General features: G+C 41.7%; 1 protein-coding gene across 1 annotated transcript in view; it reads right to left on the bottom strand.

Moving 5' to 3' along the window:
- Positions 1–4,850: 4,850 nt before the first annotated feature.
- Positions 4,851–25,452, bottom strand: part of LOC129853165 (heparan sulfate glucosamine 3-O-sulfotransferase 1-like) — a 65,721-nt gene continuing 45,119 nt past the window's right edge. Inside the window, exon 2 of the mRNA XM_055918912.1 lies at positions 4,851–6,302. Within this exon, the coding sequence (XP_055774887.1) occupies positions 5,204–6,109 (906 nt within the window). The 5' untranslated portion in view covers positions 6,110–6,302 and the 3' untranslated portion in view covers positions 4,851–5,203. The remainder of the gene's footprint in view (positions 6,303–25,452) is intronic.

The following is a 25,452-nucleotide window of genomic DNA, read 5'->3' on the forward strand; positions in this document are numbered from 1 at the left end:
ATTTTTCACTCCATTCTGGAACTTTGAGGGTTTATGTTGATGACATAGCCCCTCTAGTTTGGGGGGGGGGGGGGCAGGTAGCCTAGTGGTTAGCGCATTGGGCCAGTAACCGAAAGGTTGCTTGATCGAATCCCTGAGCTGACAAGTTAAAAATCTGTCGTTCTGCCCCTGAACAAGGCAGTTAACCCACTGTTCCTAGGCCGTCGTTGTAAATAAGAATTTGTTCTTAACTGACGTGCCTAGTTAAATAAAGGTTAAATATATATTTTTATTTAATAGGATCTCTATGGTCAAAAACCACAAGCACACCACCCACTAAAAAAGGCTTCAGAAAAGGTGATTCAGGAAACAGATCCGCAAAGTTTCAACATCATTATGTAGATCATTTTATGAACATGAACACTGTGATTCAAAACTTGTAAAAGTTGCACATTAATTAAATATTATAAATCAAAAGGTAACATTTCTAAATCATACCACATTTTGGGTAATTCCCCTAGCAACCTAGGTTGCTAGGTTACATCTTGGTTACAATTTTTACACAGATTCCATTCTCTATGCGTGCAGAAAGCAACGTATAGTGAGCTCCAAAAGTATTGGGACAGTGACATATTTGTTGTTTTGGCTCTGTACTCCAGCACTTTGGATTTGAAATGACATTCTATTCTTATCGTAAATAAGAGTAGAATATGTTTCTAAATACTTCTACGTTTAATGTGGATTTTACCATGACTACGGATACTCCTGAATGAACTGTGAATAATGTTGAGTGAGGAAGTTAGACGCACAAATATCATACACCCCAAAAATGCTAAACTGCCCTGTTATTGTAATGGTGAGAGGTTAGCATGTCTTGGGGGTATCATATTTCTGCGTCTAACTTTCTCATCATCATTCACGACTCATTCAGGACTATACGTAATCATGATAGCATCCACATTAATATAGAAGTTTTTAGAAACATATTGGATTCTTCTTTAGAAAAAAAGTGACTCCAAAATGACACAGTACATTATTTACCATGAATTTCTATTAGGCACAAAATAATCTGAGACCACCAAAACAAACAGCAAATGCATCCAACAGATGTGTAGAGTCGCAAGCTTGATGTAGTCATTGTGTGCTATGAATATGGGACCAAATATTACACCTTTGACTACTTTAATACACAAGTGAATTTGTCCCAATACTTTTGATACTCTAAAACGGGGGGACTGTGTACAAAAAAATGCTGTAATTTCTAAAATACACTAAAATTAAAGCTGACAGTCTGCACTTTAACCTCATAATCATTGTATAATTTCAATTCCAAAGTGCTGTAGTACAACAAAACATTTTCACTGTCCAAATATTTGGAGCCCACTGTATGTACCGGACGAATCCTGAAATAATACGAGATAAGCTATTGAAACGTGCTAAATAGATTTTTCTCAGATGCCAGAACAGCGCTTTATGTAGCTGTCGGGACCTTGAATGTTTTGAGCGCTGTGTTAGCTAGCAAAGTTGTGCTGTCTTTAGTTTGGCTAGCAGGCAAAAGCAAGGATGGCCCTATAGGCTAAATACATCCGCCAAAACGTCTATTAACTGAGAAAACCACTGCAAATGGTTCAAACATATTTCCTCGTTTAGGGGCTCATCTGGATCAATGAAGGACCGATAAAAATGCAAGGACAATAATCAAAACGCACAAATCGTACGTCAGTGTACAACAAAAGTAACCAAGGTGAAACATAGCACCATTGGAACGTTTATATTAAGCATTGAAATTACAGGGCATTTTTAGGTAGTTTCGAAAATCAAAACGCACAAATCGTTTTGTGTTCTGTACGTGAGTGTACAACAGAAGTAATCAAGGTGAAACTATGCTCTAATTTCGATGCCTAATATCATGACTTTGATTAAGGATGAATGTGCAACTTTTAGAAGTTTGGAATCAGACAGTGTTACTGTTCATAACATTATCTACATAATGTTTACATTTTGCAGTTCCGTTTTCTGGGTCACGGAACACAGTTTTGGTGGGTGGCCCTTGGACTATTATGTCAGTCATCGTCAGTCACAAAGAGGGTGTCTTGTCCTGCTCCCAAATACTTCTGCATTCATCCCAATCATCAGCAACAGAGCATTGGGTAGGTACAATTGACACCAATGTGTGTGCAATTGCAAAGGTAATATGGCTAATGGTTTGCCTTGAGTGGTAGGTTTTGACACCCTTATGTAGGTGTCATAACTAGCCATAAAATAACACAATACATGTACCAGGTCTAAATGTAGGTGTCATGACAAGTTATGTCAGCTCTTATGACATGGTTATGACCGTATTAGAAGATATTACAACATAATTAAAGTGCTACCGCTGAGTTTATAGAGTATTCTGATGGCTCCATCCAACACAGGCTGTAGAACAAAAGTATGGTTCAATAAACTAAGATGACAACATCAATAAAACATAATATAGTATCCGTAAAAAGGATATGGCAAGATGGAGTGTGAAAACATTGCTTGTATCGAACTTCATATTTTAGTGTGGACAGACCAACACACCCCTCCTGCTGGCAAGGGATAAAGCCGGCAGCATTGATGTCTGTCCCCCCTGGAGAACGGGAGCACTCTTTTAGCATCTGACAGAGCCACCAGACAGAAGGGAGATCACATAAGCACCAGTGGTCTCTCCAGACAGGCAGCTTTGGCTGCTGTTTAAAGCCTAATCAAGGAGGAAACATGACCCGTGACAATCTGAAATGTGCCGATTCTCTGTGGCATGGAATGGCAAGTGATCAGACAGAATGGTTCTAAGAAAACACAAAGTATCCATCCATAATAACCAGAGTATAATCATGATGAAAATAGTAATACACTGCTCAAAAAAATAAAGGGAACACTTAAACAACACAATGTAACTCCAAGTCAATCACACTTCTGTGAAATCAAACTGTCCACTTAGGAAGCAACACTGATTGACAATACATGTCACATGCTGTTGTGCAAATGGAATAGACAAAAGGTGGAAATGATAGGCAATTAGCAAGACAACCCCAATAAAGGAATGGTTCTGCAGGTGGTGACCACAGACCACTTCTCAGTTCCTATGCTTCCTGGCTGATGTTTTGGTCACTTTTGAATGCTGGCGGTGCTTTCACTCTAGTGGTAGCATGAGACGGAGTCTACAACCCACACAAGTGGCTCAGGTAGTGCAGTTCATCCAGGATGGCACATCAATGCGAGCTGTGGCAAAAAGGTTTGCTGTGTCTGTCAGCGTAGTGTCCAGAGCATGGAGGCGCTACCAGGAGACAGGCCAGTACATCAGGAGACGTGGAGGAGGCCGTAGGAGGGCAACAACCCAGCAGCAGGACCTCCTTCCTTTGTGCAAGGAGGTGCACTGCCAGAGCCCTGCAAAATGACCTCCAGCAGGCCACAAATGTGCATGTGTCAGCATATGGTCTCACAAGGGGTCTGAGGATCTCATCTCGGTACCTAATGGCAGTCAGGCTACCTCTGGCGATCACATGGAGGGCTGTGCGGCCCCCCAAAGAAATGCCACCCCACACCATGACTGACCCACCGCCAAACCGGTCATGCTGGAGGATGTTGCAGGCAGCAGAACGTTCTCCATGGCGTCTCCAGACTCTGCCATGTCTGTCACATGTGCTCATGTGCTCAGTGGGAACCTGCTTTCATCTGTGAAGAGCACAGGGCGCCAGTGGCGAATTTGCCAATCTTGGTGTTCTCTGGCAAATGCCAAACGTCCTGCACGGTGTTGGGCTGTAAGCACAACCCCCACCTGTGGATGTCGGGCCTTCATACCACCCTCATTGGGTCTTTCTGACCGTTTGAGCAGACACATGCACATTTGTGGCCTGCTGGAGGTCATTTTGCAGGGCTCTGGCAGTGCACCTCCTTGCACAAAGGCGGAGGTAGCGGTCCTGCTGCTGGGTTGTTGCCCTCCTACGGCCTCCTCCACGTCTCCTGATGTACTGGCCTGTCTCCTGGTAGCGCCTCCATGCTCTGGACACTACGCTGACAGACACAGCAAACCTTTTTGCCACAGCTCGCATTGATGTGCCATCCTGGATGAACTGCACTACCTGAGCCACTTGTGTGGGTTGTAGACTCCGTCTCATGCTACCACTAGAGTGAAAGCACCGCCAGCATTCAAAAGTGACCAAAACATCAGCCAGGAAGCATAGGAACTGAGAAGTGGTCTGTGGTCACCACCTGCAGAACCATTCCTTTATTGGGGTTGTCTTGCTAATTGCCTATCATTTCCACCTTTTGTCTATTCCATTTGCACAACAGCATGTGACATGTATTGTCAATCAGTGTTGCTTCCTAAGTGGACAGTTTGATTTCACAGAAGTGTGATTGACTTGGAGTTACATTGTGTTGTTTAAGTGTTCCCTTTATTTTTTTGAGCAGTGTATGTTTCTCTGCTGTTTATGTTGAATAATCACACTTGTGAAACGGCATCTTACATACAGCACAATTCCTGTGAGAACTGCTACAATAAGCATTTGATTTACTGGCTGCTTCTACAGCCTAATCAACTGTTGAACACTGAACAGTGGTAAAATACAGGAAGAGCTCTTTGACTTCAGCTTGCTGACTCTTGTGATTCGGCCCCTTTTGCTGCAGGCACTACCTTCAACGTCCAAATCCATTAGTGATTTCTGTACTACTAAAGCGGCGCTCGAGGGAAACCATTTCCCTGCATTAATGTCCTTCTTCCACCGCAGCGAATCAAACGCTTAGCCTAATGCCTCAGTCTACCTTAGCATGCTCTCTAAATAACTCAGGTTAGGAGCTGGAGAGCAGCACAAATAACCAAGGGAGAAAAGGATCCCATTCTACTGTTATATTTTTAAAGCAAAACAATTTATTATCAAGTACAGCAATATCAAACAAAAGTTAAATCATGTTCACAAATGAGTTTTTCCACAATCTGCATCACTTCACTTTTATCAGGTACAATACAGAGAATGACTTCAATCTTGGGGGGTTTTCCATGTTAGTTTGTAAGTTCTTGCTTCGTAAATGTGGAACTGCTCTGTTGACACCAGAGCAGAGTAAAAGGCGATTGACAGGGGTGTTTGGGTGTCAGAGTTCGTAAAGTGCTTCTCCCCCTATAACACTGGTCAGTCAGTCCTTGAACAGTCATATGTGGGCCAGGGGGAACTAGTCCTCATAGGTAGAGGGGTGTACTGCCTTACTGCCAGTCAAAGGAGCGCTTCACCAGCCGGTAGAAGTTATGGTTGTGCTCCCGGAGGTAGGAGCGTAGCTGCTGCAGCACAGTGCCGTTGACAGCCGGGTGGGGACGCCCTTTGGACTCGTGCAGGCAGCGCTCTCGCCCTTCACTCCGGATGCAGTAGAACCCCTTGGTCTGGTTGAAGTAGAAGTTGGAGGACATTATCCTGGGGGGCAGGTTGAGAAAACGCTCCACCTTCTGTAGCTCAGGCAACGGGTCCCGGATCAAAGTATCCCCATCAACGATGTGGATCTGCTCTAGGGGGAAATAGCGCAACCAGTTGCTCATGTGCAAGTCGTAGAGGCTCCGCTGGATGGCCTTATAGCGGGTATTGAGGGCTCCGCTGCGCACCAGCAGGTTCTCAATGGCCTGCACTGGCTTGTGGTTCTCCAGGCGGTTGAAGTAGACCTGGGTGTAGTCTGAGATGACACGTTCAGTTGGGTCCCGCAAGATCAGCAGCAGCTTGATGGAGGAGTTCATGGCATGGATGCGTTCTGGCGCCAAGGCAGAGGTGAAGTAGCCTGGCGTCTTCTCCACTGTGATCTGGTGTGTGTAGGAATATGGCATCAGCTCCCGGTACCAGTCAAAGCCCTTAGCGTAGTTCTCGTCCCAGTCGAAAAAGTGCACCTCTGTGGCAGCGGCAGCGACCTCAGGGTGGATGTCCAGCATTTCCAGCAGGGCGCGTGTGCCTCCCTTGCGCACCCCAATGATGATGCTGTGGGGGGCACATTTACTAGTCCCCAGGGGTGGAGACAGAGTGTCATTAGCTGTGAGTCCAGGGCCTAGATCCAAACTCTGAACAACATCTGGTGGGGCAGCATATGCCTGGAGAACCAGGAGGAACACTGCTACCAGCAAGCAGGCCATGGTGAGGGAGGGTGATGAGAAGATGGTCAGAGAGAGAGGAGATCAGAGAGGGATGTCCCGTTGTTTAGCTGTGGATCGGAGCCACCTCTCTGAGATCAAAGATGACAGGAAAGGAGAAGGGAGCGGTTTTCGTCTGCCATTGAACATCAGAAGGAGGATGAGGAGGAGAAACCACAGCCAGTCCGAAGCATATCTGGAGAGACAGAAGACAAGAAGAAAAGAAATGGACTTAGATCTTCCCATCTGAATAGCTAGCATAGGCCCAAAGCACTTTCTTATTTTACCTGACAAAGCTTTCTAGTAATTCATAGAATGTGTGTCTGACTCAAGTGTTTCCTCTCCTTCGGTTATCATTATTCATCTCCCTTTGAGTCCTTCTATCTCCCTCTCAGATCTCTCCTTCCCATATCAAGAGTCACTTACGTTTAATTCTATGCTGTAATTTCACAGGAATATATATTTTTTTGCTCATTACAAAATGTGGGCCAGATATGTGAGAGTGTGACTCGGGGCCAAAAATAGGTCACACTACTTCAAATCGTGTTTTACCGCTTCATAATCCTCACTCAAATCGATACAGTTAATATCCACCCTGGAACATTTCAATCCAGACAGCATAGGTAGGTTTTAAGGACAAAGTGTGGCTGTAGAAATACGAGGAGTTTTCAGTTCTGGATAACTTAGATTTTCCATATGAAGCAAGATCAAAAGCAAGGCCAAGTGAAGGATGTTATGTATTGGGACAAAGTATTTATGTTCTAGTGGGTTTCTGTAGCCTTAGTTCTAACGCTAAGTATCATGGGCACTGAAGTGGGTTGTTGAGAGTAGACTTCCTGAAGTAATGTAAGATGCACAACTCCAGTACATACACTCGTTGCATCCAAAACGATTTCTCCATCCCCATTCCTGCGTGAGTCTAAAGTTAATCTGAAGAGTCAAGATACAAAGGTAGGACTAGGACAAGAGGACTAGGATTTAAAATACTGGATACACTGAACAGTTGAATACTTCTGACCTTAAAAGTCTTCTCAAATACTTTCACGAGGAAAACATTTCTCCGTGACAGTCAAAATAACCGCTCTGCTGCATAAACATCCAACAAAAACCAAAAGGTCATGGTAAGGCTCTATAAATATTACTTTATCATTTCCACTTAGCTGTTTCCCAATATTAAAATCAACTACCATGGCTATGATTGAATATACAGAAAGCTATTGCTAAGGAACAACAGTAGTCACAGCTCACTCTGGATGAACCCTCCCACTCCCTAAACAGCAGAGGACAAATCTGTCCCCCACTTCCCAGAGGGTTGTCTGTTCCCACAGAGCCACTACCAGCCTCCCCCGCTCTCTAATCAGGTCTTCCCATTGCAAACTGAAGGGAGTGATACCTGGACAGCCATAAAGCTCTAATCTCTGGCCAAGGGGGTCCAGGGGGCTGTGGATGTTAAGTATGGGGCTGGCTAGGTAGCTGTGGGTATGGGAATACGGCTGGGGGCTCGGCCAATATGTGGAGTTGAGGGCTTGGGCTACGTATAAGGTCTGGGGCCGGGGTCAAGTATGAGGGCTGGGGCATGGACTAGGTATGGGGGATGCAGCCCTGGGGGGGGGGGGGGGGCTGAAGCACTGTGGATAAAGAAAAGGTGCTCTACTGTGAATGTCTGCGCAGGGAGCCACTTACGCGCTGTGACAGGCACGCCTGCCTGTCAGCGCTTCCATGGCGGAGAGCTGCCAAGTCCAATGCTAACAGCCAGGCAGCCAGGCGACCTTCCTGTCTTATCCAATTCCACTCACTCCCTCAGCACACCGCCACCTGGAATGAGCCATTGTTTCACATCCCTCTGAGCCGCATTGCTTTATTCAAGACTTGATGCATATCTTCAGGTTTTCATTCATCACACAGCCGGCTCGGCACACCATCTCAGCATCTGGCAGAGCCTTTAACTAAAAATATTGGACTATTGGAGATAGAAACGGAATACCGACAGATTACAGACAAGAGACTGGCAATATACTTAGTCCAGAACGAAGTAAGAGGTCACATTGCAGTTGGATGAATAACACAAGATATTGAATATATTTGCCATTGTAAAAAAAAAAAAAAGACATGAAATCAAAATACCCATTAACACCTGCATCTGCAATCATTTACCTACGACTATCACACACGTGGCGCTGCGCTGATCTTCTGTGATCTCGTTTGTCAGTGGCTCTCCTGATATATTGTTTTTTAGAGGTGGAATGAAAAACCTATATTTTTACATAAATTGAGCTCCAGAGGATTTAAAATATATATTACATGACCAAAAGTATGTGGACACCTGTTTGTCGAACATCTCATTCCAAAATCATGGGCATTAATATGGAGTTGGTCCACCCTTTGGTGCTGAAACAGCCTACACTCTTCTGGGAAGGCTTTCCACTAGATGTTGGAACATTGCCGTGGGGACTTGCTTCCATTCAGCCACAAGAGCCTTAGTGATGTTGGGCACTGATGTTGGGTGATTAGGCCTGACTCACAGTTGGCGTTCCAGTTCATCCCAGGCTCAGGGCTCTGTGAAGGCCAGTCGAGGTCTTCCACACCGATCTCTACAAAACATTTCTGTATGGACCTCTGCACGGATGCATTGTCAAGCTGAAACAGGAAAGAGCCTTCCCCAATCTGTTGCCACAAAGTTGGAAGCACAGAATCGTCTAGAATGTCACAAATTTGAAGGGGTGTCCACATACTTTTGCATATACAGTATAGTGTACTCTAAATGATGATGTCAATAACATTATTTAAGAACACTTTATTTGTGGTTTACAGGATATACACCAAAAATAAACTAGATCCTCTATAAATACGACAGGAAAAGTTTAGTGCACCTTCTTAGGTACAACTTAACGATGTGTCTTTCTATGGTAGTGGATAAGAAGTATGCAAAAGTCGTGGTGCTAAACCACCACAAGGGTTGGCTGGCTGAATGAATTAAACTTGGTCTCAAAGTAAATCTGCACTGCTCACAAAATAAGCATAAGCGTTGAAATGCAGTAACATGGCGTTCATAATTGGTGTCAGCATCAGCATTTGCCTTGAGTAGATCTACTACAGTTTTCAAAACAGCCAAAGGTCATGTAAACACAGTGGTGTGTATTCATGAATGCCAAGGGAAGCCAGGCTTCTCCCAAAAAATTGACCAAGAAAAAAAAAAAAACGTACAAAATGTCTTTCGTCTATCTGTGTTTCATACATTTCCTTCAATTCGCAAGAGGCTGAATGTACGCCACTGGAGAAAGCATCCAGGCTAACAAAACAGCACCCCTCTGTCTCAGTATGTGTAGCGTATCTATCTGATGCTGTCTGTCCAAAAAGAGTATGACATCGTTGCCGCCCAAAGCATTGAATTCAAAAGGAAGCCAGCGAGCATTTGGCCTCCCTTGATAATTAAAAAAAATAAAATAACAGCCAATCAGCGTTGGGGCAAACAGTGTGAATTCAGCTGTGAATGGTCCTGGCGCACCAAAAAAAAAAAAAAAAAAAAAAGTCAAGGGAAGCCAGTTTGGATTCAGACCAATGACATTGAAGTCAAATGTCATTAACAGAAAAAAACGTGAATTGTTGCATCTCATTGTCCACCGGTGGCTAGCTAGTTAAAATGGTCCCTTTCCTAAATTAGCCATGGATGGAGATAGGGATTTGGACTTGTGGTTCTACTTAATTCTCCGTACTGGCCAATGATTATAATGGTGATTTTGAACCAACCATTACATTCATGCACTGTTTCCCTGACCTGAGAGGATTGAAGTGCAACATGTAGCTAGATGTAGTATGCTAATTTTAACTAGCTGGCCTGGCGCATCGTTGCCCATGAAAGGAAGTTAGGCTTGTGAGCAAGCAGTTTTTGCCAGGTAGTCTAGTACAACAAAAATGTAAAGCATTTAAAGCATGTAGTCCTAGACCATTTAGGCAACATGACACACACCACGGAGACACATTTGAACTTACAGTGGGGCAAAAAAGTATTTAGTCAGACACCAATTGTGCAAGTTCTCCCACTTAAAAAGATGAGAGGCCTGTAATTTTCATCATAGGTACACTTCAACTATGACAGACAAAATGAGAATTTTTTTCTCTCCAGAAAATCACATTGTAGGATTTTAAATGAATTTATTTGCAAATTATGGTGGAAAATAAGTATTTGGTCAATAAAAGTTTCTCAATACTTTGTTATATACTCTTTGTTCGCAATGACAGAGGTCAAACGTTTTCTGTAAGTCTTCACAAGGTTTTCACACACTGTTGCTGGTATTTTGGCCCATTCCTCCATGCAGATCTCCTCTAGAGCGGTGATGTTTTGGGGCTGTTGCTGGGCAACACGGAATTTCAACTCCCTCCAAAGATTTTCTATGGGGTTGATATCTGGAGACTGGCTAGGCCACTCCAGGACCTTGAAATGCTTCTTACGAAGCCACTCCTTCGTTGCCCAGGCGGTGTGTTTGGGATCATTGTCATGCTGAAAGACCCAGCCACGTTTCATCTTCAATGCCCTTGCTGATAGGAGGTTCACTCAAAATCTCACGATACATGGCCCCATTCGTTCTGTCCTTTACACGGATCAGTCGTCCTGGTCCCTTTGCAGAACAACTGCCCCAAAGCATGATGTTTCCACCCCCATGCTTCACAGTAGGTATGGTGTTCTTTGGATGCAACTCAGCATTCTTTGTCCTCCAAACACGACGAGTTGAGTTTTTACCAAAAAGTTATATTTTGGTTTCATCTGAACATTCTCCCAATCTTCTTCTGGATCATCCAAATGCTCTCTAGAAAACTTCAGACGGGCCTGGACATGTACTGGCTTAAGCAGGGGGACACGTCTGGCACTGCAGGATTTGGTCCCAGCTCTCTGCAGGTCATTCACTAGGCCCCCCCGTGTGGTTCTGGGATTTTTGCTCACCGTTCTTGTGATCATTTTGATCCCACGAGGTGAGATCTTGCGTGGAGCCCCAGATCGAGGGAGATTATCAGTGGTCTTGTATGTCTTCCATTTCCTAATAATTGCTCCCACAGTTGATTTCTTCAAACCAAGCTGCTTACCTATTGCAGACTCAGTCTTCCCAGCCTGGTGCAGGTCTACAATTTTGTTTCTGGTGTCCTTTGACAGCTCTTTGGTCTTGGCCATAGTGGAGTTTGGAGTGTGACTGTTTGAGGTTGTGGACAGGTGTCTTTTATATTGATAACAAGATCAAACGGGTGCCATTAATACAGGTAACGAGTGGAGGACAGAGGAGCCTCTTAAAGAAGAAGTTACAGGTCTGTGAGAGCCAGAAATCTTGCTTGTTTGTAGGTGACCAAATACTTATTTTCCACCATAATTTGCAAATAAATTCATTAAATTCTACAATGTGATTTTCTGGATTTTTTCCCCCTAATTTTGTCTGTCATAGTTGAAGTGTACCTATGGTGAAAATTACAGGCCTCTCATCTTTTTAAGTGGGAGAACTTGCACAATTGGTGGCTGACTAAATACTTTTTGGCCCCACTGTATGTTGATTGGACTAAATTGTTTTTGGTATCTTTTAGTTGTCACTGTATTAGACTAAGCAATAGATGTTTAGTAGTCCGAAAGTGTTGGAAACACTACCTTACTTGACCTACAGCATGGTCAAGCAACTGTTTGTTACATGCAAAAAGTTTTGTGGACTTCACCGGACAGATGTTTCTCTCCAGTTTTGTAATGAAACAAATGTGTGGTTGAATTTATTCTGCCACTGTCTTTTTATTGTCTCCACCTTAGGCCTGTATATCACGGTGTCAAGTCATATGAACACATAGGTTGTACTATTGCTTTTTTCTGGCTAGGCTTCCCCAGTGATTTTACCCACGCACCGCCACTGTGTAAACTAACACTTTATGGCAACCTTGCAATGTAAAGGTCAGTGTTAGCGGGATCCTTGGGATGAACCCTAAACGTAACCCTTACCTAACCCTAACTATTTTAAAAAGTCAACTTAAAATGGGGTAACGTTAGGAACGTCCCAAGGATTTCGCATAGCACAGACCATGAGAGTATGCTATGACAAGCTAGCGGTTCATTACAACAATGTTTTCTTACAGAACCCATATGTACTGTACATTACACTGTTATTCAATGCAAAATGTATTGGCTATACATTTTAACTTCAAATGACGTGTTGATGACTGAAAATATTTATGCAGGCAAATGTTTGTCACACTCCTTTAAGTCACAAGTTCTAATTAAGCTAATTTCCCCCCAAATCGGACTAACTTCGGACACTCTCTAGCAGTTAGAGGTTTAAATCACCTCGAACTCAACATTTAAAAATGGACTGGAAAATAACGGTAGGTTTCACGACTAAAGACACCCTTCTAGCTGGCTGACCACCGATTTTCATTGCAATTTATGCAAGTTAGGTTTTGAGATTTTCTAAAAAGTTAGACACATTTTGTGGGAAACGCTGTATATTGTCAAATTTGAATTCACAACAGACCACACATCATTTAATATCCAACTTTTTACCTCTGAAATATAGCTTTTTTTTCTAAACCGCTTATCAAAAAGCTGATAATATTTCCACTGAAATGTCAAACATGCTATTTGCTAACCCGTTGATGGCTTGTTCACAATATAAGACTGTTGAAGGTTATATATATATATATCTTAAATATGCCAATAATATGTGGTGCTACGCTAGCTAACGTTAGCTACTTATCTCATCCTGAATGCAAGCACATGGCCTGAATAATAGATCTGTGCCAACTGCTTTTTGCTGATTGCATATTTTGGAACTGAAACTAAATAAGCACACTAGCTATAATACGCCCCAACAGTGCTCTTTTTGTATCATGGTTGAGTGTTCACTTTGGCGCCAGTTCAGTGTTGGCACATAAGGAGCACCGATTGCTAGCTAGCGAAGCTAACTACCTTGCTGGCTAGCTAGCCAGTTAACGTTAACTAAGTGAGAATGTGATGAGGACAGGGCTGCTTGCTTGGTGAAGTGTACTTTTCACTATTTACTTAGTGGCTGTGGCAAGCTACTCACCGTCAAACCACCATGTCTAATCTCTCTCACGCTATGACCTAGGGCTGAATGATGTTCAACGAGCGGCTCGTAGAGCGCCCTTTTCGGGAAACCATTGAAAATGTCCAAAAATTACCACAAATGAGCAGACATACTTGTTTATTGTATGTATATTGGTGCTTTTTCTGTGGAATAAAGCGGAATACAAATATTTCTCATTCATATTCAGTGGTTTCCCATTCTGTTTCATGTGGCGAGCAGCAGGTATTGTACTGCAACGTTTGTTTTTTTAAAGAGTAACTTTAATCTAAAACCAGATGTTTTTGGCTTAGTTAGTGAAATACGTCAATTCTGGTCTTTACTTTGACAGTTCGTTACAAAAGTGATATATATATTTTAGTAGTAAATCTAGCTCTTTTTGCCCCTAGTGGTTCAACTCTGCCTTTGAAATTGGGATGTAGAGGCGCCTCTACGTTATTTCAAGGGAGGGGTTTGGTAATACACTTCTTGATGTGCTGGGTGGTACTGCCTTAAGACTTTCTATGAATGCAGGTGACAGCGCGCCTTATTTGGCAATGGTGTTTGTAAGTGGAGTGTGTCAATATGTTTTGCATAATGCTTCCTTGAGTAGACCACTGACATTACATAAAATGTATAAAGGAATTAAGGCACATTTCCACATATTACCAAATTCAACATGTTTGCTTACTGTATGTTTTACACAACAAAAAAACATGTAGGCTTTGATGATTATATACATTAATATTCATAGCAACATTATCATAATAATAAATGGATGACAATGGTGATCATGGCAACACGCTCTATTCCCCCCCCACCCCTTCACTGCTATGACTGATGGTGGCCCAATCCACTAAACAAATTGGGTCATAGTTCATGAGTTCTAATCCCACAAGGGGATTTTTTTTAACCCTTTATTCACCATATTCATCCTGTGCCCACACACTTCTAATTCTGAAAAGTGAAAGCATACCTGTGAGAGGGGTTACGGTGGTAGTAGTTTTATACAGGTTTTTATACAGTTCCCAAAACCAATCTGTGAGTTAATTTGACCATTGGAAAAATAGCTACTGCGTCAATACAGCAATGTGGGATGGATTGAATTGAGCCCATTTCATTTCAAAGTGATGACTGTAATTTTCTTCCCAACACAATACTACAATAAACGTGAGTCCACATTTCAAGCATTTTTTTTTTTTACCTGTTGGGGATTCGAAATTACACTGCACGTGGCTATAGACGTCAGGAACTCAGCACCTTAACACTGTGAGCCAACTGTCCAGAGGTGTATTTACTCGTGATGCAGATCATTTTATTATCAGAGTATGCCAGTGAACTTCTGGTAAGTATACTTTAGTGAGAAAGTGTTGGGATCCTGTACAACTACATTTACTCACCCCCAAAATTATACTTTTTTTATGCGCTATTCCTATGAAGGTAAAATAGTGCCTTAAGTGTAAAAGCATGTACAGTATCATTTGCTCATGTACAATAGGAGTTACACCTGTATAATCAGTAATGTTTTTGCAAAAAATATTTGCAAACATGTATCTTTTTATGAGAATAAATGCAACAACACTTGCAAGAACATAACGTGGTATGAATAAATACAACAATTGCAAGCATGCAACAAAACGTGAGAATTAATGCAACTAATTTATTAAACTTGCGACTGGTGAATCTTCTTCTGTATATCAAAACCACATTTGCCGATGTCGAATTCGTGTGCTCAGAGTTATGGCACTAATTTAGCAACTAATCTTGGCCAAAAACTTTGTAGTCGTAAAAAAAAAAAAAGAATCTGCCAGAAAGCAGCAGAGAAATATGCGAGCTCTAGTGGACAGGGCATGTTTTCACATTTCATAGGGTTCCGGTCTGGAAGCACTCTCTCCACTGTGCTAAATATGGATAGAATTTGTAAAAATGACTAGCTAGTTCAATGACATTTACAGAATTTGAAAGCTACAACAAGGCTTTGGTGAGGAAGACGAAGGGAATAATTAAAGCGAGTGTTTCCACATAGCATGACCGTTACACAGCTGATGCTAGCTAGCTAGCATTAGAGCTTTCAGGCTAGTCTATCAAGTGGTTCTTACATTGTGGAACGGAGCAATAGGTCTAGCTATGTACTTGTCATTTGGTTGAGTCTAACATTAATTTAGAAAATTGTTTGCTCGGTGTATATTTGGTGTGTAGTTGGTTGGTTATGCTAGTTAGCAAGCTGAGATCAATGTTAGCCAGCTTGCTAATAATGTTTTGAGGAGAACAGGCTATCTCCCTGTAGAATCAAGACAAGAGGGGATGGGGAAGAACGTGAGATGTGCAGTTGCTTCATCTGGCTGAAGCAGTGCCCAGACGAGATGAGACAGAGTTACCTGCTACAGGAAAAAAAGTGAGATCTCTCAGATTCCTATCTTGATTAGCTAGTGAGATTTCAATGTCAAACCAATGCAATGATATTCATTAATATTGGCTTCCTATGTGACCTGCTTTTCCTGAAAATGTCCATCTCAGGGACAGTTGGTCGCACCAGGCCAAGCCACACATCCAAACAATGCCAGCAGGAACCCTACTATCTGGGTTATTTCATAGATTTGATGTCTTCACTATCAATCTACAATGTAGAAAATAGTAAAAAGAAAGAAAAACCCTTGAATGAGTAGGTGTGTACAAATTTTTGATTGGTACTCTATGTGCATGCACGCACAAACATTTTGTATGGGCCTAATCATAGTATTACATATAGAATCGGAGCCTAATTCTTCCTATTTAAAAACGTGGTAGGCCTACCTGTTTGACGAACTCATGCACATCATCTGTATCTGTGTTTCATTCCATAGTATGTTTTAATATATTTGTACTATATTGCTATCTGTCTCAAATTTTACAAATCATCAGCATGAAGAACACTGAATTCTGTCATGTGGACTGAATTGTCATTCAAATAATGTTGTGCCTCTGTTTCATATCTGCTGAGCACACCTCTGTTAGCCACACAGCCACTGCCTCAGAGTGGTTGGGTAAGCTCCTTCCTGGCTGTCCCTGTCCAGAGGTGACATTGGACAGGGCCACGCTGTCTCCCAACCCCATTGTCTCAATTCCCAGTAATTATTCTGCAATAGTTTGTCGGGGGGGATAGGGTCAACTTCTCTTATCCGGACCTGTATTCACAAAGTGTCTTAGAGTAGGAGCGCTGATCTGGGATCAGTGTTTAATTGTAGATCATATTGACTGGTGGAACCTGACCGTAGATCAGCACTCCTACTCGTGGCACATTTCCATCCAGGATTTACCTCAGAGTTCTACCCAAGAGGCTCAGACTTTTTTGTTTCCATCTACGCAGGCTGGCACCCGTGTGTCACTGGGCCATGGCTCCAGCAAACCTGCTGTCACTTGGGCCAAAGTCAAGCCAGTGGTATTTTTCAGCTGGTGTTTACATAACAATGACTAAAAGTGAACTTTAATATCTTCTCACAAAGCAGCTGTTAAAATCAAATCTTGATTCTGCTCTTCACAAGTCCTCAGTGCCAGCCTTAGCTACGGAAACAATTTCCCTAGTATAACATATGGGTCTATACACTAGTGTAACACTGATGTTTGAGTCCAAAAGCAGCACTGGATGCTTTTTGAATATTGGCCCTGGTGTAATGTGTGATCTTAGGTATGCTCTAACCAACAGCCCCCCCAATGCAATCCACCACCACTTTTCTAATTAACACACATCAATCTGTTGTATATGGGACAATGTTTTTCTATGTAAACATTAGAAATCCGTTTTACAAATATTACACAATTAAATTTACATACAAAGAGAACAGTATGCCATTATTGTGACAACCAGATCCATATGTGTATGGCTCCCCCCATCTCTGCATACAAGTGGAAGTAGCACAGCAGGATGCTGGCCTTGGCGCAGGTGATGAGGAAAATTATGAACCCCAGGAACCCAAACATATAATACACATGTGATGAGATGTTGAGAAAATAGTAAATAATCAAATTCAGTCTCCCTGCATAGAGGCTGAGTTGACCTTGGTTCAAAGAAATTAGGTATTTAATTATTTGTTAATGTGTAATTAACATTTACAATCTAATAATCAATAAATTACTTATTTGTTTCTTTATGATTCATTATACAAGCACCACTAGGCTAATTCAGGCTCATGGTTGAGTGGCACACTTGACCCTTGTTCTTACCAGATGCTGTTGAGAATGAAGAAGAGCTGGATGAAGATGTAACCGAAGGGCAGGATGCCCCCCTCCTTGTCAATGGGAGCATGCCTAAGATCTCACATTACACCAGGGCCAATATTCACAAAGCATCCAATGCTGCTTTTTGACTAACAACCGTGTTACACCAGTGTATACACCCTTATGTTATACTAGGGAAATCGTTTCCATAGCTAGTGCTGGCAGTGAGGACTTGTGAAGAGCAGAATCATCAACCTCTGCATAAATCAAAACAGCTGCTTTGTGGGAAGATGTTCAAGTTCACAGTTAGCCATTGTTATGTAAATGCAGGCTGAAAAGTACCAACGGCCTGACTTTGACTGCAAGTGAGAGCAGGTCCGCTGGAGCCATAGTTTAGTGAGACACGGGTGCCAGACCGCATAGATGGAAAGAGAAAAGTCTGAGCGCTTTAGGTAACACACTGAGGTAAATCCTGTATGGAAATAGGCCACATAAGTAGAAGTGCTGATCTAGGGTCAGGTCGCACCAGGCAAAATAATTGGATTTTTTTATGATCTAAAATTAAAAACAGATCCTAGATCAGCACTCTGTGTGAATACTGGTCCAGATAAGACAAGTTGACCCTAGACCCCTGGCACATAAAAACTATTGCAGAATAATTACTTGGGACTGAAATAGGGGAGTAGGGAGACACTGTGGCCCTGTCCCTGGACAGGGCCAGCCATGAAGGAGCTTACCCAACCACTCTGAGGCAGTGGCTGTGTGGCTAGCAGAGCCAGACATGTGCTTAGCAGATCTGATAGAAGCACAACATTATTTGAAAGACAATTCAGTCCACTTGACAATTCAAACAGAATTCAGTATCCTTCATGCTGATGATTTGTAAAATTTGAGACAGAAAACAATGCAAAGTATGTTTTAATGTACTTGTACTGCAATGTAACACAGATACAGATGTGCATTAGGTGGTTTAAAATAATACAATTATTACAGACAGTTTGTGGTTCTTCCTTTAAAAGTTGCATCACGTTATTTAAGTGTCAGCCATTGTTGCCATTAATGCTAGTTTGACCACCAGGGGGCATCTTTGAGAACCATTTGACAGTTTTTAATATTGCCTGTGCTAGAGAATTTAAAACCTTTTTTGTAAGAACATAGTATATGGGATTGATTTTAGGAAATGTAGTTTAATTAATTTTATGGTGTTTCTATTCCCCCAATAAACGAAACCGTCAGGCGCTGTACAACGTGACCGTTCGGGAGTAGGCTACCTAAGAGCAAAATAATGCTAACATTTCCACAACCTAATTGTAGACTAACCAATACCCAAACAGAGATTAATTGAAAATAAAAATCTAATTGATTTATCAAGATCAGTCCGAAACGGTTCTGAAATAGTTGACCACACGCAGGTAGGCTATTGCTTTAAATCCTATTATAACAATTGGATGACTTTGGGTGTTCCAGTAAGCAACAATTTGTTGCCTTCATTAGCCTACTTTATTCTGAAAAATGTATCTGTAACTTGAGAAACTGACGATACAACACAACAAATACATTGATCTCAGCAAAGTTTTACTCATGGTCGTGGAGCTGAGGGAAAGTGCAACTAAAATGTAGCTGAGATGTACTGTACAGTAGTTGAAACAAACATCTGCATTTTGAAAGTATTTATCATTATTTTATTAACGAAAGCATAAAGCTGTTGATGAACAGATAGTGTGTAAAACTTTTGAGTACTTAAGCATCGAATACATTCCAAGTTGGGGGGGGGGATTTTCACACCTACAGGAGCCGGGCTATTAAACTAAATCGCTGGATAACAGATCAGCCCTCGGAACTCTATCTACAATATGCTTTAAATTCCACAATGTCACAAATAATTGGACACACAACATGAGCAGATTAACCTGTCTAGGATGAGGGTGCCGCTAGCGGCACTCCCCCCCCACCCCCACTGAAAAACCAGTGCCGCGAAATTCAAAAAAAATATTTTTTTTAAATATTTAACTTTCACACATTAAAGTCCAATACAGCTAATGAAAGACACAGATCTTGTGAATCCAGCCAACATGTCCGATTTTTAAAATGTTTTACAGGGAAGACACAATATGTAAAGATGTACATCTATTACCTAAAAACACATTAGCATAATCCACCATCTTTTATTTGTCCACCAACACCAGTAGCTATCACCAATTCGGCTAAACTAAGATATTTATAGCCCCTAACCAAGAAAAAAACTCATCAGATGACAGTCTGATAACATATTTATGGTATGGGATAGGTTTTGTTAGAAAAAAGTGCATATTTCAGGTAGATGGCATAGGTTACAATTGCACCCACCGTCACAAATGGACTAGAATAACTACATAGAGCAACGTGTTTACCTACTTACTAATCATCAAACATTTCGTAAAAATACACAGCATACACTAATCGAAAGACACAGATCCTGTGAATACAGACAATATTTCAGATTTTCTAAGTGCCTTACAGCGAAAACACAATAAATCGTTATATTAGCATAGCACATAGCACATAGCAGCCCAGCATTGATTCTAGCCAAAGTGAGCGATAACGTCAACATCGCCAAAATATATTAATTTTTTCACTAACCTTCTCAGAATTCTTCAGATGACACTCCTGTAACATTATATTACACAATCCATATAGAGTTTGATCGAAAATGTTTATATTTAGCCACCAAAATCATGGTTAGACAATGTGAAATGTAGCCCAGCTGGTGAGAAAATGTCCGTGCGCCATATTAGACAGTGATCTACTCTTATACATAAATACTCATAAACGTGACTAAAAAATATAGGGTGGACAGGGATTGATAGACAATTTAATTCTTAATACAATCGCGGAATTACATTTTTAAAATTATCCTTACTTTTCAATACAGTTTGCGCCAAGCGAAGCTACGTCAAAAAACATGGCGTCCTAAGCCACTAACATTTTGACAGAAACACGATTTATCATAATAAAAATGTCCTACTTTGAGCTGTTCTTCCATCAGTATCTTGGGCAAAGGATCCTTTCTTGGGTCTAATCGTCTTTTGGTGGAAAGCTGTCCTCTTGCCATGTGGAAATGCCAACTGCGTTCGGGATGAACTGGAAGCGTGCCCAGCAATTCACAGCGTTTCAGAAATAAAATGTCCCAAAATCGCATTAAACGGATATAAATTGCTATAAAACGCTTTAAATTAACTACCGTATGATGTTTTTAACTCCCATAACGAGTAGAAACATGACCAGAGTAATATTACTCCCTCCACTAATGCTTGGAACAAGTGCGGGTCGATGTCCTCCAGGCGCATTACGCAGCAAGAAAAGACTTGCTAGCTACAGGGTTTTTTAATTTATAGTGCCTGTGAACGCGCAATCGACCCCATTCAAATCGTCATCACGTAAAGGCATCCAGGGGAAGACGTAAGCAGTGTCCGTATACTCATAGCAATAACAGTGCCCTTTTAACTGACTCCAGATCAGGGGCCAACATTTCTGAAATCTGACTCCATGTCAGGGAAATTGCTGTAGAATGGGTTCTGTTCCACTTAGAGACAAAATTTCAACTCCTATAGAAACTATAGACTGTTTTCTATCCAATAATAATAATAATAATAATAATAATAATAATAGGCATATTGTACGATCAAGAATTTTGTGGGAAGCCGTTTCAAAAATTACACGATTAGCATAAATAGTGACAACAGCGCCCCCATCCTCAACAGGTTAACTTGATAAAAAACTATATTTTGGATAAGATTGTTTCAAATAACCGAAAGTGGAACGATTGTAATCTGAATAAAGGGAAAAAGGCCATTCTTGAACATGGGGTGAGACATTCTTACTAATTTGTAAATAAAGCCAGTTTAGAATTACTTATGTTTTTAGAGGGAGAAACCAAAAGCCCTATGTGCCTATTTAAAAAAAAAGAAAAAAAAAAGAAGGTCAGTCCACATGTTAAGTGAGACACCCAAGTTCTCTCCGAACTCCAGGACCACCGACAGTTTTTGTTGTTGATGCCTGATGCTGGACTCTAGCGCCAGAGGAGAGAGACTCAGACTGAAAACTCCTCCATTAATTGCCACAGTTTAGACTACCAATAGATCAGCATTCTAACTCCCCCTTGTGATAGTGTGGTGCAACTACAGAATGCCACCATCTACCACAAACGGTCACGGCGTAAGCTCATAACTTTTAAAGGAAGAACCACTGTAGCTCTATCCATGCTTTACCTGAAAATGTTTATCTTATATTATAGCTAGCTAACTGATGTTGCTCTAGCTAGCTCACCCAATGCAGGCCTTTCTCCTCCTTGCTGGTCTGCAGATGCATGACTACATGATCATGATGTTGTGGCTGTAGCATTTAACAGACACTAGAAAAACAACAAGCTAGCCGTATCAGACAGACATTTTCAAAAGCAGCTCATATAGCAAGCCAATAAAATGAATAGCATTGCATTGGTTCGACATTGACATCTCAGAGGCTAATCAAGATTTTTTCTTTTTTTTTTTTAAAGGTGAGATTTCTCAAATTCTATCTCTGTAGCAGGTAGCTCATCTTGTCTGGGCACTGCATCAGCCAGATGAAGCAACTGGACATTTAATGTTCTTCCCAATCCCCTCTTGTCTTGATGCTACAGGGAGCTAGCCTGTTCTCCTCAAAAATATTATTAGCAACCTAGATAACATTAGCTATCTTGAGCACAGATCTCAGCTTGCTAACCAACTACACACCACATATACACAGAGCAAACAATAATTTTCTAAACTAATTTGTGTACATGTCCAAATGACATGTACATAGCTAGACCTATTGCGCTGTTACACAACATAAGAACCACTAGATACAGGCTAGCCAGAAATCTAACGCTAGCTAACTAAAGGGAAACTTAGTGATTTTGGCAGAGGCCCTTTATCTACTTCCCTAGAGTCAGATGAACTAGTGGATACAATCTTTATGTCTCTGTGTCCAGTATGAAGGAAGTTAGAGGTAGTTTCGTGAGCCAATGCTAACTAGCGCAATGACTGGAAGTCTATGGGTATCTACTAGCATGCTAGCAAATACCCATAGATTGTCATTGCACTAATGCTAGTTAGAAACATCCATCAAAATCCCAAAGTATCTCTGGGGTATTACTATTCATATGTAGGTATGCAGATATACCCTTTTCAATGCAAAGACTAATCGAACAGTGGAATCTGACTGGAATGGGATCAAGGACCTCATTGTTGTGGGTCCAGAGCCATCTTGGAGCAGAGATTGCTTCCCTGAATAGTAAAGTTTGTGGACTTGTATTGTTAAGTCTGCAGCAAAGCAAAGTCTTATTAGGGCAGAGGATCCTGTGTTGGACATACAGTGGCTGAACAGAGAGTGATATGGGAAAACGCTCTATAAAAAACACACTTCTAGACTGACTTACACTGTACATTTTACTTTACTAGCCCTCGGCCTGGCTCCGGGGGCTTGTTACAGTGTTGCCGTGGTGAGCAGTAGCCTAGCGGAGTGGACACCAGCTGATTATAGATAGGTGGGACTAAAGTCCAATCAAGCGCAACACTGCTCCTCCTGCTGAGGAAACCAACTGCAGCTCACACAGTGAGGTAAGGCCATGAAGCTATCCTTCTTCATAACTCCATCTTTCTCCACCTCTTTATCTCGTTCATTTTGTCGTCACTCTGTCGCCTGCATAGGGAGTATTAGACCTCAAACCCACTGCCCCTTTACCTAGAGTAAAAGAAGACTCATCCTCAGCTTTCTCTATATTTCAAACACACTCTTTTTCCCCCTCTCAAATGCCTGATGGCCGGTTCAAACACATATGGAAATCCCACAAACACACAATGCCTTTATCTGAGAGATAAAATGCAGTCCTTGACCCTGTCAATTTTCAATTGCTGTCACTCCCTCCATGTCTCCCCTCTTCTCTCCGTCTATCCCATACTTTAACTGCACAAACAGGGCAGAACAAATTTGACTCCACTCCAGTTATCCCTCCCACAGTCTTTCACAAACTCTGTGAGACCATATCTACAGTATGGCTTTTCAATAATGGATACATTATCTGCAGAGCGATCACTGGGTATAATAAACACATTCTCTATGACCTACCTAGCTTAAATTGTATGATGTAGAACAAATAATATATCCTTTCTCACACACACACACCGAATGTGTTCCTTTATATGAATCATATATTAAAATATATATATTTTTAAAAAACACTTACATTGGCAAGCAAATCTACTTTGTTCTGCCAGTGATGTCACAAATTCCTCCTAAACTGGGTACAAAAGATTATTTAAAGCACAATGAATAATTCAGTTGTTTTATTTTCCAGGTTTATGGTATTGTAAGGCAGGACTTAAAAAGCACTTCATGAAACATAGGACTTACTCCTATGTAGGTCCCTCCTCTCTTACTAGAGTTATCAAAAAAATACCTGCGGATACAAATCTCACTGAGCACAGACATCAATTCAACGTCTATTCCACATTGGTTCAACGCAATTTTATTCAAATGACGTGAAAACAATTTTGATTCAACCAGTGTGTGCCCAAATGGGATATTATCTAAGTGTTAGGCTGCAAATTTCACACATCTCGTACCACCTACTGTGCGTAGGTAGCGTACGAGAATAGCCTACCTCCAGATTTACCCCCCTCCGAGTAGAAGAATGTAAGCAGCTCTGTTTTCTTCCGTTTGGTTCCTAATGAACAGCGCATTCGGAAAGTATTCAGACTCCCTACCCTTCTCCACATTTTGTTACATTACATCATTCTAAAATTGATTAAATGTTATTTTTTAATCCTCAATCTACATACAATACTCCATGAGAACTTTTATTTTTTTATTTATGCAAGTCATAAAAATAAAAAACAGAAATAACTTACTTGCATAAGTATTCAGACCCTTTGCTATGAAACTCGAAATTGAGCTCCGGTGCATCCCATTTCCATTGATGTTTCTACAACTTGGGAGTCCACCTGTGGTAAATTCAATTGATGGGACATGATTTGGAAAGGCACAGACCTGTCTATATAAGGTCCCACAGTTGGCAGTGCATGTCAAAGCAAAAACCAGACTCTTCCTAGAGCTGACCACCCGGCAAAACTGAGAAATCAGGGAAGAAGGGCCTTGGTCAGGGAGGTGACCAAGAACCTGATGGTCACTGACAGAGCTCCTCTGAGGAGATGGGAGAACCTTCCAGAAGGACAACCATCTCTGCAGCACTCCACCAATCAAAACTTTATGGTATAGTGGCCAGACGGAAGCTACTCCTCAGTAAAAGGCACATGAGAGCCCACTTGGAGTTTGCCAAAAGGCACCTAAAGGACTCGCTGGTCTGATAAAACAACGATTTAAGTGTTTGGCCTGAATGCCAAGTGTCATGTCTGGAAGAAACCTGGCACCATCCCTATGGTAAAGCATGGTGGTGGCAGCATCATGCTGTGGGGATGTTTTTCAGTGGCAGGGACTGGGAGACTAGTCAGGATCGAGGGTAAGATGAACAGAGCGAAGTACAGAGAGATCCTTGATGAAAACCTGCTCCAGAGCGCTCAGAACCTCAGACTGGGGCAAAGGTTCCCCTTCCAACAGGACAACGACCCTAAGCACACAGCCAAGACAACGCAGGAGTGGCTTCGGGGACATGTCTCTGAATATCCTTGAGTGGCCCAGCCAGAGTCCGGACTTGAACCCAAACATCTCTGGAGAGACCTGAAAATCCCCATCCAACCTGACAGAGCTTGAGAGGATCTGCAGATAAGAATGGGAGAAACTCCCCAAATACAGGTGTGCCAAGCTTGTAGCGTCATACCCAAGAAGACTCGAGAATGTAATCGCTGCCAAAGGTGCTTCAACAAAGTACTGAGTAAAGGGTCTGAATACTTACGTAAATGTGATTTCAGTTTATTTTTATTACATTTGCAAACATTTCTAAAAGCCCGTTTTTGCTTTGTCGTTATGAGGTACTACGTGTAGATTGATGAGGGAATTTCTATAATTTTTTTAGAATAAGGCTTAACAAAATGTAACTTAACAAAATGTGGAAAAAGACAAGGGGTCTGAATACTTTCCGAATGCACTGTATCT

The sequence above is a fragment of the Salvelinus fontinalis genome, chromosome 1 (assembly GCF_029448725.1).
Source record: "Salvelinus fontinalis isolate EN_2023a chromosome 1, ASM2944872v1, whole genome shotgun sequence".
In the NCBI taxonomy this organism is placed as follows: Eukaryota; Metazoa; Chordata; class Actinopteri; order Salmoniformes; family Salmonidae; genus Salvelinus; species Salvelinus fontinalis.